This window comes from Watersipora subatra, chromosome 1 (assembly GCF_963576615.1).
Source record: "Watersipora subatra chromosome 1, tzWatSuba1.1, whole genome shotgun sequence".
Lineage (NCBI taxonomy): Eukaryota > Metazoa > Bryozoa > Gymnolaemata > Cheilostomatida > Watersiporidae > Watersipora > Watersipora subatra.
This window is the reverse complement of record NC_088708.1, coordinates 30,677,863-30,696,559: the sequence shown is the minus strand read 5'-3', so window position 1 is coordinate 30,696,559 and position 18,697 is coordinate 30,677,863. Positions and strand designations below refer to the sequence as shown.

The 18,697-nt window shown below is 36.3% G+C and overlaps 1 protein-coding gene across 2 annotated transcripts; it reads left to right on the top strand.

Moving 5' to 3' along the window:
* The first annotated feature begins 2,676 nt into the window (after positions 1–2,676).
* LOC137399464 (ATP-binding cassette sub-family D member 1-like) lies at positions 2,677–17,381 on the top strand. Of its 2 annotated transcripts, XM_068085604.1 has the most exons (5): positions 2,677–2,808; positions 3,570–4,347; positions 5,289–5,420; positions 6,583–6,766; positions 17,145–17,381. In XM_068085604.1, coding segments are annotated over exons 1-5 (1,137 nt in total). In that variant the 5' UTR covers positions 2,677–2,806; the 3' UTR covers positions 17,186–17,381. The 2 variants fall into 2 exon arrangements, with proteins under 2 accessions (XP_067941705.1, XP_067941697.1); XM_068085596.1 differs by lacking the exon at positions 17,145–17,381 and having other exon boundaries at positions 6,583–7,194.
* Positions 17,382–18,697: the final 1,316 nt, after the last annotated feature.

Below are 18,697 nucleotides of genomic sequence, written 5' to 3'. Positions count from 1 at the left end.
TTTCGAAAGACTTCCTTTCAGAAACGGAAACGGTATTGCTTGTAACCAACGATATACAACCCCTACTATACTGGGGTTTAAAATTTTATATCATTGTTGTAACTAATATAAAGACTAGCTTTAGTTCTAAATAGGGACAAAAAGTAAACGAATAGAATTTCGATGTTGCATCAGGATCAGCGTCGTATAGGGATATATATCAGTGTCCCAATACGACACTGATTAGGCTTGGTGTAGATACGTTTTTACCGCATGTACCAGTACGAAATTGTACCGAGTCCGTTTCCCTCGTTTTGCAAAAGCAGCTATTGTCCGCACTTTGTACCCTTTGCAAAAAGATTTGCTGTTAAGTCATTTGATGTACCACAAACTTTCGTAGACATAGCACCCATACACAGCATTTACAATCGTATTATTTATATATACATAAATATATTTAAAAGCTTATAATAGACAATGCTACATATAAGAAATAGAAACATTCTAGAATTGATGCCGTTTTAAAATATTTCTTATTTCTACAAATATTTTTCTCATCTTTTAAGCTTTACTGATTGCTGTTAAAATGCATATTTGTGTACGAGAAAGCCATAATAAAAAAGTCACAAAAAATCCGTAACAAAAATAAATGCTTGTTGGTTTTTATTGTTTATAACCCCAACGTTACGTCAACTCAGAGGTTCAAAAGAAAAAAGCTTATTATATACACTCGTAAATTTATGCTTATTACAACAAGAAAGATTTTAAAACGATTGTATATTCCAATTAACGATATTGTTAAGCTATCCATTAGATGTGCTGTAATAATCGTGTTGCAGTGGCACGTACGGGTCATGACACAGAATAATTATTTGGGAATCTTCTAAAATAGTTTTCCTCAGTACTGCTACCCATACCTGCCAACTCTCACGCATTGGGCGTGAGACTCACGCAATCACCCCAAAGAAAAAATGAAAATGCGTGAGAAATGCGTGAGATTTTTGCCCCAATTTCCACAATTTTATATATACTATCATTGATACATCAATTGCCCCAAAACCAAATCTCACGCATTGCCCCACTCTTGGGTTGGCAGGTCTGCTGCTACCTTAAACCATTCAGTTCAAAGTTGACCGTTAGAAGAATTAATTTTCGGCCCTGTTTGACATTTTACTTTGAATAAGTCATACAGTAACTCTGACTTCTAGAAATCAGATACCTCTGTGCTCATGTTCCTTTATGGCCTGTCTGACTCCATTCACTCTTTAATTTCACGTCAGACTCTGGCGTCCCAGCTGAGTACAACCTTTATAATACCAATCTGGAAGTTGTGGATAGCTTTAAATATTTGGGCGTGATTATTACAAATACATTGAGCTGGGACCACCATATAACATCGATTTGTACCAAAGCATTACAAACCTTGGGAATGATAAAACGGGTTCTTTTTAATGCTCCTAATAAAGTAAAGAAAATCGCATATTTGACTTTATGTAGACCCGCCTTGGAGTACGCTTGTGAGGTCTGGGACCCTTTTTTAGTCAAACACATATCTCAAATTGAATTTATACAAAGAAGAGCCGTGAGATTTATATGTAATTTGAAAGGAGTTGCTAGTGTAACGGAAGCTCGAGAGAATATCCAGTTGGAAGTTTTAGAGATCAGAAGAAAACGAGCAAGACTCAACCTTTTAATAAACATTTTATCTAATAGCACACACTCAGCGCTAATTGAAAGTTTTAATTTTTTAATGTCCCAACCACACCAGTATGACACCAGATCATCTCGGTCTAACGCTCCAAAGGCAATCGCCTGCAACACAAACACATATTTTAACAGCTTCATTCCACGAACTTCTCGGGATATTAGATTGGGAGATCATTAGAACAGGAAAGTTTTATTAATTGATGTTTTAAATTCACTTGTTCAAATAGATAAATTTTTATTCTTATACAATCTATGCAAACGGTCTCCACTTCCTCCTTTTGAGGTCTCGAGACTCTTTTTAATCAGAATCAGAATCAGAAACTCTGTTTCTGGAATGTTTCATCAGTTGCTCAAGTTACCTTCACCCACCTGCTTCAAATGTTTTTATGTTACCTCTATCTTGGAAGTTTTCACCTATGTGTTTACACAATACTTAAGACCACACCCTTCAACCAAGGAGTTGGATTACAATATCTTCTGAGCTGACCTGAAACTCTCTATTAAAACTACACAAATAATGAGACAACAGTAATTAAACTAAATTGCGACGACATTTTGACAGAACAACTACAAATCTTTGTTACAAATGGCAATTCTACATTAATTGATTTCAATGCGTTCAGTCTAGTCTCTAGTAGCAAAATAAAACATTCTTTATGGGAAGACCATCACACATCAGACTCACAAGATACTTATTTAAATTACTTCTACATCAGACACTGCCTCATGTGAGACTAAAGAGAATTTTACAGTAGCATATTTCATAGCGACAATTGCAGAATATTTAGGTACAAATAACATGACCTGCGACCTATTTGTCAGAACAAGCGGGCATTAATGATATGTTTCAAAGTTTTTTATTGCAAATCTCTTATTAAATTTACAAAAGCTTTGCCACTCATGGGAACTTGTAAAAATTTCATAAAATATCGGAAGACATCTGTCACCCTTTCACCTTTTATCTTCATGTTTGTATCTTGATTTTTAGGATGGCAATGGCAGTGAGTAGCTTTGGAAAAAAATATAGAACAAGCTGAAGTTGGTTGAAAAAAAGCATACATGCCTTTTGGTTGACTGGATAGCAAGCACTTTAGGAAATTCCAACACTCAATTTGCTGCAATGTAAGTTGTTTTGTTGCCAATAAATAGAAGATCGCTAAATATACTAAGAACTCTGTTAAACGGGGTGTACAGTCAAACTTAGACGAAGTTACTCCAATCTGATATTTGCTTCTGATGTCGAAACTGTCAAATGCTGGATCAAATATTTGTAAAAGGAAGTGTGGTATTTCGTTTAATTTGTTCCGCTGCTCAGCAATTTAATAATAAATATTTCATGTAATTACATGTAACGTTAATATTATTGTATTCTATGATTGCATGCAAAATTCAAAAGTAAAAAAATAAATATGTATAAAGCTAAATAAAGTTATAATTGATAAACAGAGTTTTTTGTCACTTTGCCTTAACACTAAAGATGGGTGAAATGAAATTATGCCTCGGCAACTTACAAAATGTTTTGTTATTGATCATTTTATTAGTAAAAAGCACATTGCCTTCTTCCTATTCTTACCGGTGTTATGGTCAGTACTAGTCTTCTCTGGATTCACGGCTTTAAAACTAAAAAAGGAAGGTATGAAGTGCTGCTTAGTATCATTTTAATACCGTGAAACCAAACTATGTGAAGAAAAGCCTTTGAACATCGTATGTTGAAAATTACTTTGTAGGTTGAGACAATTTGCACACATTTTAGGACGTGTTTCAAAACAATATGCTTGATGAGCTGATCATAGTTAATGCTTAGCTATAATAGCGAAGATCACATTTCTTTGATGCTTGCTATTCACAAATATATGTATGGAATAAACAACCCTGTATTCTAGGGATTCAATGATCGGAAGTACCTTGAAAAGCAGGCGTGTCAAACACGTGGCGATTGGTGTCGGTTCACTTGCACTACTCTGGGGCACCAGGAAGGCTCTAGCAATGATACATAATAGAAGAACTGTCCAATCAAACAGTCAGATAAAGAGATCAGCATCTAAGCCTGATACGGCCATGGCGCAATCACACGGCCCAAAAAACCCTGGTGTGAATAAACAGTTCTTCAAGGAACTCCTCGAGCTGCTCAAGATTTTAATTCCTGGATTCTGGTCAAAAGAAAATGCAATTTTAACAGCTCATACATGCTCGCTCGTAATACGCACTTTCCTTTCTATCTATGTTGCAAGGTTAGATGGTAAAATCGTCAAAACAATCGTTCAAAAGGATGCTAAGAAATTTATTTGGAGACTTTCATTATGGGTTGCCATAGCGATTCCGGCTACATTTATCAACAGCCTAATTCGATATTTAGAGAATAAGTTAGGGCTGGCTTTGCGAACAAGGCTAGTTGATCATGCCTATGAACTCTACTTTACAAATAAAACGTATTATCGAGTGTCTAACCTGGATGGAAGACTTGCTAATGTTGACCAATGTTTGACTGAGGACATAACGACCTTTACTCAATCCGTTTCCCACCTCTATTCACACCTCACCAAACCTTTCTTGGACGTTGCTCTCATGGGCTACACCCTCAGTAGCTTAGCATCTAGTAGAGGTGCTGACTCAACAGTTCCTACAGTACTCGCTGCTGGTGTTATCGTTGTCACTTTTAGGGTGAGTACATATTGATCTTGAGTCAATGCTACATTGTAAAATCTAATATTTTTGTGTCGCAATCACAAGCTGTGTGTTTGTAAAGCTGCAATTATAGCTACACGTATTGCTAGCTCTTCACTGAACAGTACATGAAACTCTGTTGGAGAAAGAGCAGATACTGAAACAATTTAAAAGGCTTCCTGTTTGTTTTTCATTTTTTCAGTAAGGCTGTCACATGTGAGCTGATTGTTAGTTATTGTTTAGTTATGGTTCTTAGTTTCCATGCTTCAATTCGGTTTGGAGTTGCTTCCACTCCAAATCATACTCCAAATCTCCAAATGGATTCGACACCATTTTGCTTTGCTAAATTTGTGCAAAGGCATTCACTGTGAGAGCACTTTGACACTATAGAAACGCTCATGGCTGATGGATCTGAATTGATAATACTCCGCTAAGCTTTTCCCGGTGGAGGTAAAAACAATTTAACATACAACCACATAGGTTTTTGCTACGAAAACGTTCTACTGCTTCTCACTACTTTTTCTGTGTGACCTTTTTGTCTTTACATTAACATTCCCATGTCAAGGTTGGGTTGCTCGTACCGTATGAGGATGGCAAAATAATTACCTTTCAGTGCAACTAGTTGACTATGATGGAATTAAAAAGAAATCGTGACTCGAAAGCGAGTCTGCTTTAACAAGTTTTGGTTTTGAGGGATACATCTTGAATCCTGGACAGATCTATAATGCAACTCCAAGTCGTTGAAATAGTAAGGTATGAATTCATCGACAGCGGGCAACTCCGAACCGATTCGAAGCATGGTTACACTGTGTATGTTTTTAACTCAGGCCTATTCAAGTGCTCAGCTTTTTACGGTTTTACTTCACTCATTATAATTGACAGATATTAGCTAGGAGTATATTTATGGTAAGGACATATCCTTCGTATGATTTTTGCAGCTGCTTCGAGCGCTCTCTCCTAGGTTTGGCAGTTTGGTAGCAGAGGAGTCCAGACTCAAAGGATCCCTTCGCTATGTGCACTCTCGGGTGATAGCTAATGCTGAGGAAATTGCATTTTATGGTGGTCGAAAGGTAAGCCCAAGATGGTTTCAGCATTCATCCTTGTACAGTGCACCCTCAGGATACGGTTTTGATCCGTTCCAGGGTTGTCGTCATATGGTGAAAAAATCGTATGTAGGGGTATAGAAACCATAGTAATTATGTAATGCAAACATCCCGCGGTAAAAATCGTCAAAATTTTGTATAAGTGCTGTACATTGTAAAAATTAGTACCAAAATAGTATGTTAACCTTAGTAACTATAGTTACCTGCAGTAACTTTATTTTATTCAGTGTATTTAGTGGTTATGATCTGCAATAAAATGTAACATTCTAATATACCGTAGAAAGTTCTTACCTTCAAGACAGATTTATGTATAACATAAACTTTGAATTCACCTCAAATAAGTTTGAGGTGAATTAAACTTTACTAAACAAACACACTTAAACCTAAGCTGTAGTGTGTATTTTTAACTATTTCACTGAATTTCAACTTTTTATCAGTAAAATTTTATCACCTATCAGTTTTTGTTTTCGCTTTCACTATAACTTTTAACGGACCTGTTTAAAACATTTTTCAACCTAATTCGGCAAGAAGCCCGAATGATGCTGTTTTCGTTATGAAGTGGAATTTTGTTAGCAGGTTAAAAGCAGCTGTCTGACCTCTGATCTCTCTTTGAAGAGATCGCAACTCCAACTTTGCTACTGGTTTAACGGGAAGATATTACCGTTTTACACATGAAAGTTGCTGAACTCAGAGAAATCCGGTAATCACGTCTCTTTCAGGCGTTGTGATGTTTTCGGCGAACAACATTTTGGCGTCGTTATAATTGTTACTTACATAATAAGCACACCGACTGCAAAATTTGAACTCGGGCGAAAGTTTTGTTGAATTCGTATGGTTAAATAAAGATTTGTATGGTGAGATGAAAAACTCATCATTTTCTACTTCGTAAGGTGAAAAAGTCGTATATGAGGGTAATCGTATTCTGAGGGTGCGCTGTATAATAAACTGGGGTTTACCTACTCTCCCTGCGCATAATCGTCTTGCATGAATCTTTTTTATATTCTATTTTAGCTTATACCTATCTTCTTTTTATTAGTAAACCCATTTTAGCTGCAGTCACATTTATTCATCGAATAATATTTCTCAACAGTACATAAAATTGAACGGAAATTATTCACCTGTCTTTTAGCCAGAGGAAGGGATACTACGAGAGAGTTTCTCTGCGCTTGCCAAACAGATGGAGCTGCTCTTTTCGAAACGACTCTGGTACATCATGTTTGAACAGTTTCTTATGAAGTATGTCTGGAGTGCCGCTGGCCTCGTTATGGTCGCACATCCTATACTCACAACAGAGAATGCAATAAAGCCTGATGGTATGTCTCATCCACTTGTACTTCCCACTCTGGACAATGGCTGAGATGGCTGTAATATAATAGACAAATTTCCTATTGGCTACATAGTTATATGGATATGCGAGGTTTTGCATACCGATGTGCAAATCTTTATGGCTTGTTACAGTATACCCCAATGGGTTATGTCCGTGTATATCCTCTATTAACATTAGTCTACATACAAAATGGATATCTAAGCAGTGGCATGTAAAAGCAGTGGCATGTCCCGCTACAAACATGTAATATCCCTTTTACAAACACGTAATATCTCTTTACAAACATGTAATATCCCTTTACAAACATGTAATAGTCCTTTACAAACATGTAATATCCCTTTTACAAACACGTAATATCTCTTTACAAACATGTAATATCCCTTTACAAACATGTAATAGTCATTTACAAACATGTAATATATTTTGATCAACATGTAAAATTTCTTTACAAGCATGTAATATCTCTTTACAGACATGTGATATCTCTTTACCGACATGTAATATCCTTTTACAAATATGTAATAGTCCTTTATACACATGTAATATCCCTTTGCAAACATGTAATAGTCATTTACAAACATGTAATATCTCTTTAAAAACATGTAATATATCCCTTTACAGATATGTTTTAGTTCTTTAGTGTTATTGTATTTTTATTACATACATAAAAAACTCTCTACATGCACTAATGTTATTGTTGAGTGTAATCTCAGTAGGATTAAGCATAATATTAGTGTAACGTAATGTAATACACGCATGATAACACTTACCAACACTATAGTGGCATGTATTGTTCTTTAAAGGTTGACTTGCAACAAAATTCACATTACAGTTATTTGGTATCATAAGATTCACCATGTCTTACTCTGTTGTGTTGTAGGTGCAAAATATGTGGGAATGTGATTACAAGCTCTTAAAAGCTAAAAAACAAACAGTTAATCGCAGCCACACGAGACCGCCGTAGTTTGGATTCGCTTTCCAAAACGGCTCAAATGGGGCGTAGTTGTTACAGGATGGTTACTGTTTACATTTTCATGCAACCTCATTCATCGAAATATTTTCACAAATATACTTCACGCATTCAATAAAACTATGTCTATTGTTCTTACGCGTCTGTTTTATCGTCATTGTAATGCTGTCACTTTTAGCACTGATATCTTATAACTTACCGTAAAAAATTATTAAACTTTTTAATCTTAGCTCGATGGAGTACATATCATTGTCTGATAATCATGACGAGCCTGTTGGTCACCTGTGATAATCAAAAAGTGCTGCAAAAATTATTTACGAAGTATTGGGTCACGTGATCAGATTATGACTTGACGATTAGATCAAGCCGAAACAAAACTGTAAAGTAGCGAGCATCTATATTTGATACGGGGTCTTCGGTAAAACCCGAAGTGTTTGTCATAAACTAGTACTACGATAATTTTTATATATATAGCTTTTTATTGGCCTTTCAATTCACGTGAGAACATCACGTGACCAGACAATAACCAAATGTAATGACTACGTCAGAGAAATAAACGGATTCCAATCTACGGCGGCTTTTCGTTTTTGAGCTTTTAAGAGCTTGTAATCACATTTCCACATATTTGGCACTTACCACACAACAGAGTAAGACATGATGAATCTTTTGATACCAAATAACTGTAATGCGAATTTTGTTGCAAGTCAACCTTTATAAATAGAGCGTTGGTTTGCTTTTCTGAAAAGCAGTTGTAACCCGTTTAGCCCTCAACCTGTCTAAAGATGCCCACCAATAAGCCAGACAAGCAGGCTGAAATATAGCTAATCATACCAACTTTCAACATACAACAATATGAATGAAAACAATAATAATGACATTGCTGATAACGACTCTCCAAGGAGACAGTGGCGGACAACTGTGGTAAATATCAGCCATTAAGCAGTAGATGGGATCAGAGGCTATATGCAATGGCTGTTAGCTAGGGGGGTGCAGGTTACATTACATACAGCTAGATGTATGCATGAGTGTAAGCTGTGCACCCTGATCATTAGATAGGATAGGATTGCAGGCTATTGACATTATATTGATTAGTGGTTTGTACAGGTTATTCACTAGCTCTGATACTAAAGACCAATGGTTATGTACAACTACTATTAATTATATACACCCACAAGCATCAGAATTGGAGGCTGTTCAAACAGGTCAACAGATTAGACTAAGGGCTATGCATTTCAAGCAGCAGTGAGGATTGCAGGCTATATGCTAAGTAATGAGGACAGAAGAGTACATATATAGCCTATGGGCCTGATTAGGATACCTCTGCTGGTATATTTGTCGTTAGTAGGGTTAAAAATGGGTAGCATACCCTACACAATGTATTCGCAGCGCACAGGGAGACGACACTAATATCACAGACTATAATAGGTTGAGTAGCTTGCTGAGGTATTCAACCTTCTAACTTGTCTCTCTACAGCTCAGCTCTCTCTACTTGTTGGCAACCTGCCAACTATCTTGATTGAATTGACAGGCACAAGCCGCTAGTACACGAAACTGCTAGTAGATTTCAGCCGTTACAGTCAGTTTGTGAATAGATTTAATCGCTGCTGTTTGACCAACTGATGTATTTGAATAATTGGTACCAAAAATACGCGTTCGACTAATTTTTAAAGGTCCTTCATAACAACTTTTCAATAACAAAAGAAGCCAAAATCATAAATAGCCATGAACTTAATTGTAAACCTAATCCAAACTTTGTCAAATTAAATCTATGCTATGACTATGCTAAAATATACATACTAACATTAGTATAATCTATAATATGGGGAGTACTTGGCTGTTAGTCAATCGTGACAGCTCTGTTTTAAGCAAATATAGGTCTGCTCCTGTCAGGTGATAGCTTGAAAATGATGGTAACATGTTAACCATTTTAAAAACAATAGTAACATATCAACATTAATATATTTTGATTTATAACCAAATTTCAATTAATACGTTATTAATTAAAGATTAATTACCATATTATTATTTTATTAATTGATATTATAAGACTGCCAACTCATCATATAATCAAACACCAACTCACTGCCAACTCATCATATAATCAAACACCAACTCACTGCCAACTCATCATATAATCAAACACCAACTCACTGCCAACTCATCATATAATCAAACACCAACTCACTGCCAACTCATCATATAATCAAACACCAACTCACTGCCAACTCATCATATAATCAAACACCAACTCACTGCCAACTCATCATATAATCAAACACCAACTCACTGCCAACTCATCATATAATCAAACACCAACTCACTGCCAACTCATCATATAATCAAACACCAACTCACTGCCAACTCATCATATAATCAAACACCCGCATTATTATTGCAGTCATAGTTCCAAATTTTTGTTGGTCAAAAAGGTTTGTACTGAAATATGAGCCTGAGATATCTGTCCATCTTGTGTTAGGTTATCTATCAGGAGCATCAGCTAGCGGTATTTCTTCTAAAGTTTACTAAGGCTACACTAAGTACCTTGTTATTCCCCTTACCGCTTTTGTCCCACTAACCTAGAGTTTGAATGAAGTCAGTGAGGTCAGCGCCGAATGAAGAAATTGTGGGAAAATGAGCTTGGGAGTCATCTCTCTTTTTATACTCTCATGCAATGTTCTCCATTACTACTAGGTAAACAGTTTTGACGAATCATCAAACAAATTTTTCTTTCAACTTGAAAAATTTTGTTGAACGAAATTTCAACTTTTTCTGTTTCTAATTTCTTGAAAAATAATCTCTGTGTTGAGCTACTATTGCATCTTACACTTACATCAATACTTTTAATATTTCTGGAAGCTGGTAAATCTACTAATATAATATCATAGGCTACTCAATCTCTACACAACTTCTGTATCCATAGCTAAACTTATCGAGGAAGCTTAGAGTAGCAAGGGAGACAATTCCTAATCATGATGCCAACTTGTGGCATGGTATTTAAAAGGTTAATCCAGCACTATTCTAGAGTGCATGAGCTATAGAACAGTATGCTCTGCATGGTGTCTATTCTAGAGTACATGAGCTATAGAACAGTATGCTCTGCATGGTGTCTGTTCTAGAGTGCATGAGCTATAGAACAGTATGCTCTGCATGGTGTCTATTTTAGAGTACATGAGCTATAGAACAGTATTCTCTGCATGGTGTCTATTCTAGAGTACAGGAGCTATAGAACAGTATGCTCTGCATAGTGTCTGTTCTAGAGTACATGAGCTATAAAACAGTATGCTCTGCATGGTGTCTGTTCTAGAGTGCATGAGCTATAGAACAGTATGCTCTGCATGGTGTCTATTCTAGAGTACATGAGCTATAGAACAGTATGCTCTGCATGGTGTCTATTCTATAGAGTGCATGAAAATGGTAGAATTCTTGAGAGCTCAACAAATGCAAGGAAGGTATAATTAGGGACTAGGTGTAAATGTTTCTTTAATGTAGGTGCTATTTGTAAAATGTGATTGTTGAGCAAACCTTCTGCAAAGCACAAATGTGTATTGCTAACCATTATATTTTACAACAATAAATTTTGTAAACTAGATCGTCGTGAAATTATCTCATTGCGCTTGACAATACCTAATGATGAGTTGACAATATATATAAATGAATTGACAATATCTATAAATGAGTTGTCAACATCTATAGATGAGTTGACGATATCTATAAATGAATTGACAATATCTATCATGGATCAATTGAAAATATCTATAAATGAATTGACAATACCTATTGATCAGTTAACAATATATATAGATTAATTGACAATATTAATAAATGAATTGACAATATACATATATAGATGAATTGACAATATTTATAGATGAGTTGTCAAAATCTTTAGATGAGTTGACAATATCTATAAATGAATTAAAAACACATTTTGATGCATTGACAATATCAATAGTTGAATTGACAATATCTATAGTGGACTTGCAAATACCTATTGATGCATTGACCTTATCAATAGATAAACTGGTAATATCAATAGATAAATTGTATATATTGACAATTGTATTTCTGTATTAATATAATTGTCATGTATAATGTATAATATTGTGAATATATATTGACAATTGACATTGTATATAGATATTGACAATATCTATAGTAGAATTTACAATATTAATATATAAATTGATAATATCTATAGATATGTTGATAATATCTATAATAGAATTGACAATATTTATAAATAAATTGACAGTATCTATAGATGAGTTGACAATATCTATAGATACAAAAAATTTATTAACATAATGCAGAGGCCTTAATGTTAGTGTAACAAAATAAATTATGCATTTTAAAATTAGTTTTAGTTTATGAGTTGCAAGTAGCTGTCTAAGCAGTTCTCGAAGTCGGTGCAGCAAAATTTAAACTAGAAGGAAAATAAATCAAGCTCAAAGAAAATGAAGACTAAGATGCAGAACCTGAACATTTAGAGTAAACTGCAGATTGAAGACCGTCACATAATGTGATATGATGCAGTCAATGTGGCCGCATCAGCAGCAATGAGGAGCAGCAGAAACTTTATTGTTTTTGCTAGAAATATTAGGCGTGAATTCAAACATTGAAAGGGAAGTAAATTAGTTCCACTATTATGAGAGGCGTCGAACTTTTACTAGCAGTCAAAAGTCCTTTTACCACTAAGTTGATTTGTTGCATGTTGTTTGCAACCACTAGTATACGTGCGTCTATGATCACATCATGCCATGTACCAAATGAACTCGTGGGCTCGCGTACACATAATAAAGATCTGAATGAATTCACAGACTTTTCATACTTACCATATGTGAGAAGATTAAAAAATAGGTTGACTTTTAAGGTATACCGAACTGACACCTGTGAGTCTCCAAGCATCGATTCGTCTTTGGAAATGTAGTTTGAGAATAAATCATAGCCTTACACAGTGCAGTAAGCAGCTCAGGTATCCCACAATTTTCAGCATTCAAAATATAAAGCCAGTAAAGGCGCTCTGGAGCCCTCAAAACAGGGACTAGTAGCTCAGTCTAAAGGCTTAAAAGACACACAAAAGAGTGGGGGAACAAAAGAGTCTACAGGGTTCACCAAGAGTGTTCTCTGGGTTCAAAGGCTAACAAAAATCCTTACAACAGTTTCCCTCTAACTAGTAATGATGGGTTCTGGAAAACTATCTTTTAGGAAAAACAAGCTACTCATAATATCAGCGCTGAATGGTTAAAAGAGCTCTAGAGCAAGCGCCACAATATCGTGTCTCAGGCACCAATAACAATAAGTGATAGAAACATCAAAAGCCGCATTCAGCAAATGAAGAACTGAACTTCCTATGGCCGAGATCTGATCCAAGCAATCTAGTTAATTGAGATGGAAAATTGAGCAGGGTGATCATCCACAATCTTAGAAATGAACTGTACTGGTGTTGATCGACCCTAACAAAGGGCTACCTCGCTCCAGTTAGCAACCCATAACTTTCTGACATGATTGCTGACAGACTAGAAGAGAACATTGACCCAATGACCGGGGCTAAGAAAGGTGTGGGCTGTAACATTCAAGGTGCCAAGTACTATCTTCCGGTGGACTGTATGGTCCTCCATAACAGCAGAGTGACACATACAATACTGGTAATACCATAGATTGATGACAAGAATGTAATGTATATAATCTGTTCCTTATACTTGTATCCTTGAATACTTCTATGACGTTCTATAATATTAAGCTCAAACTGGTGGCATTCATCAAGATGTCAATGAGCCATTGAAGGTCTGAACTAGAGCCAGATGACAAGGAGACAGCAAGGGTCAACATCAGTTGTGACATCTACCACGGTCAAGTACTTTCATTGAAGGTCTGAACTAGAGCCAGATGACAAGGAGACAGCAAGGGTCAACATCAGTTGTGACATCTACCACGGTCAAGTACTTTCATTGAAGGTCTGAACTAGAGCCAGATGACAAGGAGACAGCAAGGGTCAACATCAGTTGTGACATCTACCACGGTGAAGTACTTTCACTGAAGGTCTGAACTAGAACCAGATGACAAGGAGACAGCAAGGGTCAACATCAGTTGTGACATCTACCACGGTCAAGTACTTTCATTGAAGGTCTGAACTAGAGCCAGATGACAAGGAGACAGCAAGGGTCAACATCAGTTGTGACATCTACCACGGTCAAGTACTTTCATTGAAGGTCTGAACTAGAGCCAGATGACAAGGAGACAGCAAGGGTCAACATCAGTTGTGACATCTACCACGGCCAAGTACTTTCATTGAAGGTCTGAACTAGAGCCAGATGACAAGGAGACAGCAAGGGTCAACATCAGTTGTGACATCTACCACGGTCAAGTACTTTCATCCCTTTTCTTCATCTCTAGATTTCCTGAGCAACTTGCTTGAGGACACCGACTATGAGTATCAGTTGAATGAGAAGTAACAACATAAATGACAGCAAGCCATATACCAAAAAAGGACCCAGACATGGATTTATCAATTTATTGTACAAAAGCCTTCAGTCATGACACTGGCTGAAAAAAATGACATTGACATTGACGAGAATGACATTGACTGGAAGTGCAAAAGGTTAACTCTGATATAAAGCCGTATGGTCAGAAAAGATGGTCTCAAATTGCCTACAGGTACTATCAAGGATGCAGGAGGTATTTGGGTATTACTGCGAGTAGTATGAGCCATGGATATGAGGCTCATCAAAAAGCCTTCACCAAATACAAAAAATGCATTTGACAGATTTTTAAGAGCTAACTCAGACTAATCAGGTCAAGGCCATCAACTCGTATGCTATACCTGTGGTGATATGCTTGGCTGGTGCCATGAAGTGAACCAACTATGTCATTAAGGAAGCAAATGTAGCAAATAGAAAGCTGGTAACCATGGGGCTTTCGGACCAAAGTCAAGAGTTTCTTGATTATACTAGAGTAGAAAAGATGAAGGATGGAGCCTCGTAAGTGTGGAAGAAATTGTGATCGCTGATGGAGATCATATTAAACAGTATTTTAAGTCTCTCCATGGCCAGTACTAGCAGCAGGTGTCAAAGGTTAGGATCTCTAGTCAGCATACCAACGACTGAACCATTTTCATCCGACTGCTAACAGTAAATCAATACTTCAGGCTGCTCAAGAACAGGTGCTGCCTACCAGACAGTTCCAAGCACAGATCTAACACACGAGATACGATTCTTGATATAGACTATGCAAGAATATCCCTGAGACCATATTTCAGACCATATATATATGTAATATATATATTAGACCATATATATATGAGGCAGGTTTCACCTACATCACCTACACACGACAATGTAGCGGCTGTGATGTGCAGGCGCATATGCTATCATTGTGGCCGCAATTACCTGCAGAATTGGTAGGTGATTCTGGACAAGGTCAATGAAAATGACTGCGCTAAGATCTTCAGAGAGTTCAACACCCAAATAGATAGACATTTGTCGGCCAACCGGTCTGATATTGTGGTAATGGATAAAAAAGAATGATTGGCTGAAGTAATTCGGCAGACTACAATACGTCCAACATGGAAATGGAGTAAGTTGAAGAATGTCTACCACTGAGAGAAGGGATGGAAAGATGCTAGAATTAATAAGCATCAGATGTGGCTTGGCCAACATCCAGTAACATCAGAAAATAATCATATATATAGTACTATAATAATAATACAATAGTACAAAAATAATTTGTAATATTATTGCTGTCAAGCAAAGCGTGATAGATAGAAGGTAAAAAGAGGGTATATATATACATGTAGATATATATATATATACCCTTTTTACCTTCTATCTATTACGCTTTGCTTGACAGAAATAGTAAAACAGATTTTTTTTAACTTGGCTCTCACAAAATTGATGCGAGATTCTCATTGTGCGTCAAAGCTGTTCTGCCCAAATGAGCTATGAATATCTTAACAAAGCAGCCAAGAGCAATTTTGAGCCAGGTCTTCAGATACTTCTGTAATAGTCTCAGTGTAGATCTGTGACAGCTCTTTTGATGATTTCAGCAGTAGGTTTTGTTTTTACAATTTTCCACTGTTTGTAATAATGGAAGGCAAAGAATCAAACGAGATAGTTTATAACTCTATTAGCGGGCGGTATACATTTTTTAAAGTTTTCTAGCTAAAAATGGAAGTGATCCACCCTTCTGATGAAGAACCGTTGGTCATACCATTGGTGTGCTCATAAACTTAAACACTTTTTAAATTATGTATATCAGTTTTGGTGAATATTCTGGAAATTTCTACCGCCAATCATAGTTTAGTTTTCTCTGTGAATGAGTTTTTCTCACTATTGCTATTTTTGTCATAGACAAACCAAAGCACAAAAGCTTTTGTTATCAGCCAAGCTAGGACTCCAGTGATGATTCTATACCACTAATTGAATTAACACTTTATTAACATAACTGTCCACTCTCTCACTACATATTTGTGGTGTAAATGCTCTGTACTTGTTCTCGACTAAAACATCAAGCCATACACTGGCCTCTGCAACAGCAAGGCCACCATCAAGTTATATTTAGCATCTTACAGCAACAGTATTTTCTGGGTGGGCTTAACAGAATGTTACAACTTGCATATTAGAGCTTCTTCAGCAGAGACAATTTGTTTTTAGCTTTTAATAGAGACCAGTCTCCTGGCAGTCTCATGTGCGGTGAGAGATCAGCAGGTGTAATAAGTGTGTGCACAATTATGCCTAAATGGAGTATGGCATTCGGGTGGCTCATATGCTGGCATGTCTGGCTGCCAAACTGAATGTGTAAATCCTGTGAGATGCTATCATTTGCTCTACATCCACCTTTAAAATGAGCGGTCACAGATTTTATTATAGCAACAATTAAAATTTGTTTTAAAATTTTGTCATAATGCCAATAGCATTCTTCAACGAAGGGCCAAACTTCATTACAAATTACTTTCCTAGTAATTATAGATAGTTGGTCGATGTAATTGGCTCCTGACACAGAAACACTAGAGCTTGTCAACCTGCCCAATATATTGTCAGCGATTGTGTACCTGACGGGTGGAAAACTAGCGCCATTTTGAGGTGTATTATTTGTAACAAAGATATAAATTCAGACCGCGTTTTTTACAAATTAGACATACAGTGATAATGTTAGCCTTTTAGAAAAAGCATTACCTGACATTGACTTTGAAACAGCCTATAATTATTGACAAAAAAACTTAATGAAACAAAATATAATAACATAAAAAGACAATGTAATAGTCTTCCTAACCAACCCTCTGTAAATGCTGTTTAGCGCGACTATTACAAGCGATATGAATATTCTTATATGCACCACTTTTACGCAATATCATGCAGCAATATGCTATCGTAGTAGTTTTGAATTCTCTTATTTATAGCGAGCAGAAGTGGATTAGATGACGGCTCTGTTGCGCTGTAAACTTCTATGCAAGCAGTTAAGGAGTGAAGTATCTCTTAGCTCGGAATGATAAAAGATCCTTGATGACCTGAAATGCACCCAACTGGATTTGAGAGCTGTTATATTCAAGTAGTGATAGATCATAGGCATATTTTTTCTTTAAACTCACTCTTAATGTATTAAAAAAGCAAACAAATTGTGAACTTTATAGTACATAAAAAATAGGTGCCCTTTTGCTTCAATTATAATTATTATGATTTGTTGATTATGTGTAGCAATTATTTTACTACAAATTTGTTGTGAAAAAGGCAGCTATTCCCTTTAATTATATTATGCTTTTTAAATTACTTGTAGATATTATTTCCTTATAAATTAAAAATATAGCATTTTAATATAATATTAAAAACACAGCTCTATGTATAGCACTGATTGGGCTGAGGTATCGCTAGCAATGACTAAAAACCAAGTATGGAATTTCCAGAGTTAACTCAGCATTGGTATGCTACATGTATGAACCTGTTATTAATTGTTTGGTTCTGGTACAAAGTTGGCAGAGTGAGCACAAAAATGTTATGAATGTCATGAGGTAGCAGTATAAAGGTGGAAAAGAGTTGGCATTGCGTTGGTACGATGCTGATACAAAGCTGTTATGAATGCTATATGGAATTAGGAAAAAGTGAGTGAAAAGTTGGTATGGCGTTGGTATGATGCTGATACAAAGATGTTATGAATGCTATATGGAATTAGGAAAAAGTGAGTGAAAAGTTGGTATGGCGTTGGTATGATGCTGATACAAAGATTTTATGAATGCTATCTGTCCAGAGAAAAGTAGAAATGGAGTTAGTAGGGTGTCGGTGTGATGCTAGCGTAAAGTCATTAGCAATGTTATAGGTAATAGAAGCAGCGGAAAGGTGGCATGAATTTTTAAGGGTGTTGGTGTAAGACTGACATAAAGCTGGTTTAGAGGACCTGAGAAGAGAGCCTGTGTTTCAACATTTATCCAAAAATTAACAAATTTTGAGCTAACATTTAAGCAAAACTTAGGTAATTAAGTTATTTGGTAATCCGTCAGCATCCTTGACTAGGTAGCACATTTATCCATAGCCTACGCTCTAGCAAATGTGCAGAATCAGTAGAAACCTGTGATGATGGCAAACATTATAGGCCTGACATTTAAATGACCTTGACAACTTCTGCAAGTCAGTAAAATAAATCATCACAGCTGCCGGATATTTATGTCTAACTTGGAAATAAAAGTCAATACCGTCAGCAGAAAGCGAGTCTCAGGAGACAGTCACCTCAGACACGTCTGCTGTGCGCTTGTGTTCAAACATCACTTTATGTTACGCACTCTTAAGCCAATTAAGATTGAAATGTGCATATATTTGGATTCTCGCACACGCATTGTCTGAGCTCTGGTCATATGGAGCACATTCATCCAAAAATCTTTCAGTAATTTATTGATGCATTTTAATGTTTTAATGCAGACCTCAAACCGTTGCAAGTTTACGCTAAGCAATTGAACAGGAGTGT

Coding starts and splice junctions, on each gene's coding strand:
- LOC137399464 (XM_068085596.1), top strand. Junction 4,348..5,288: donor TTATCGTTGTCACTTTTAGG/GTGAGTACATAT, acceptor TGATTTTTGCAG/CTGCTTCGAGCGCTCTCTCC. Junction 5,421..6,582: donor CATTTTATGGTGGTCGAAAG/GTAAGCCCAAGA, acceptor CCTGTCTTTTAG/CCAGAGGAAGGGATACTACG.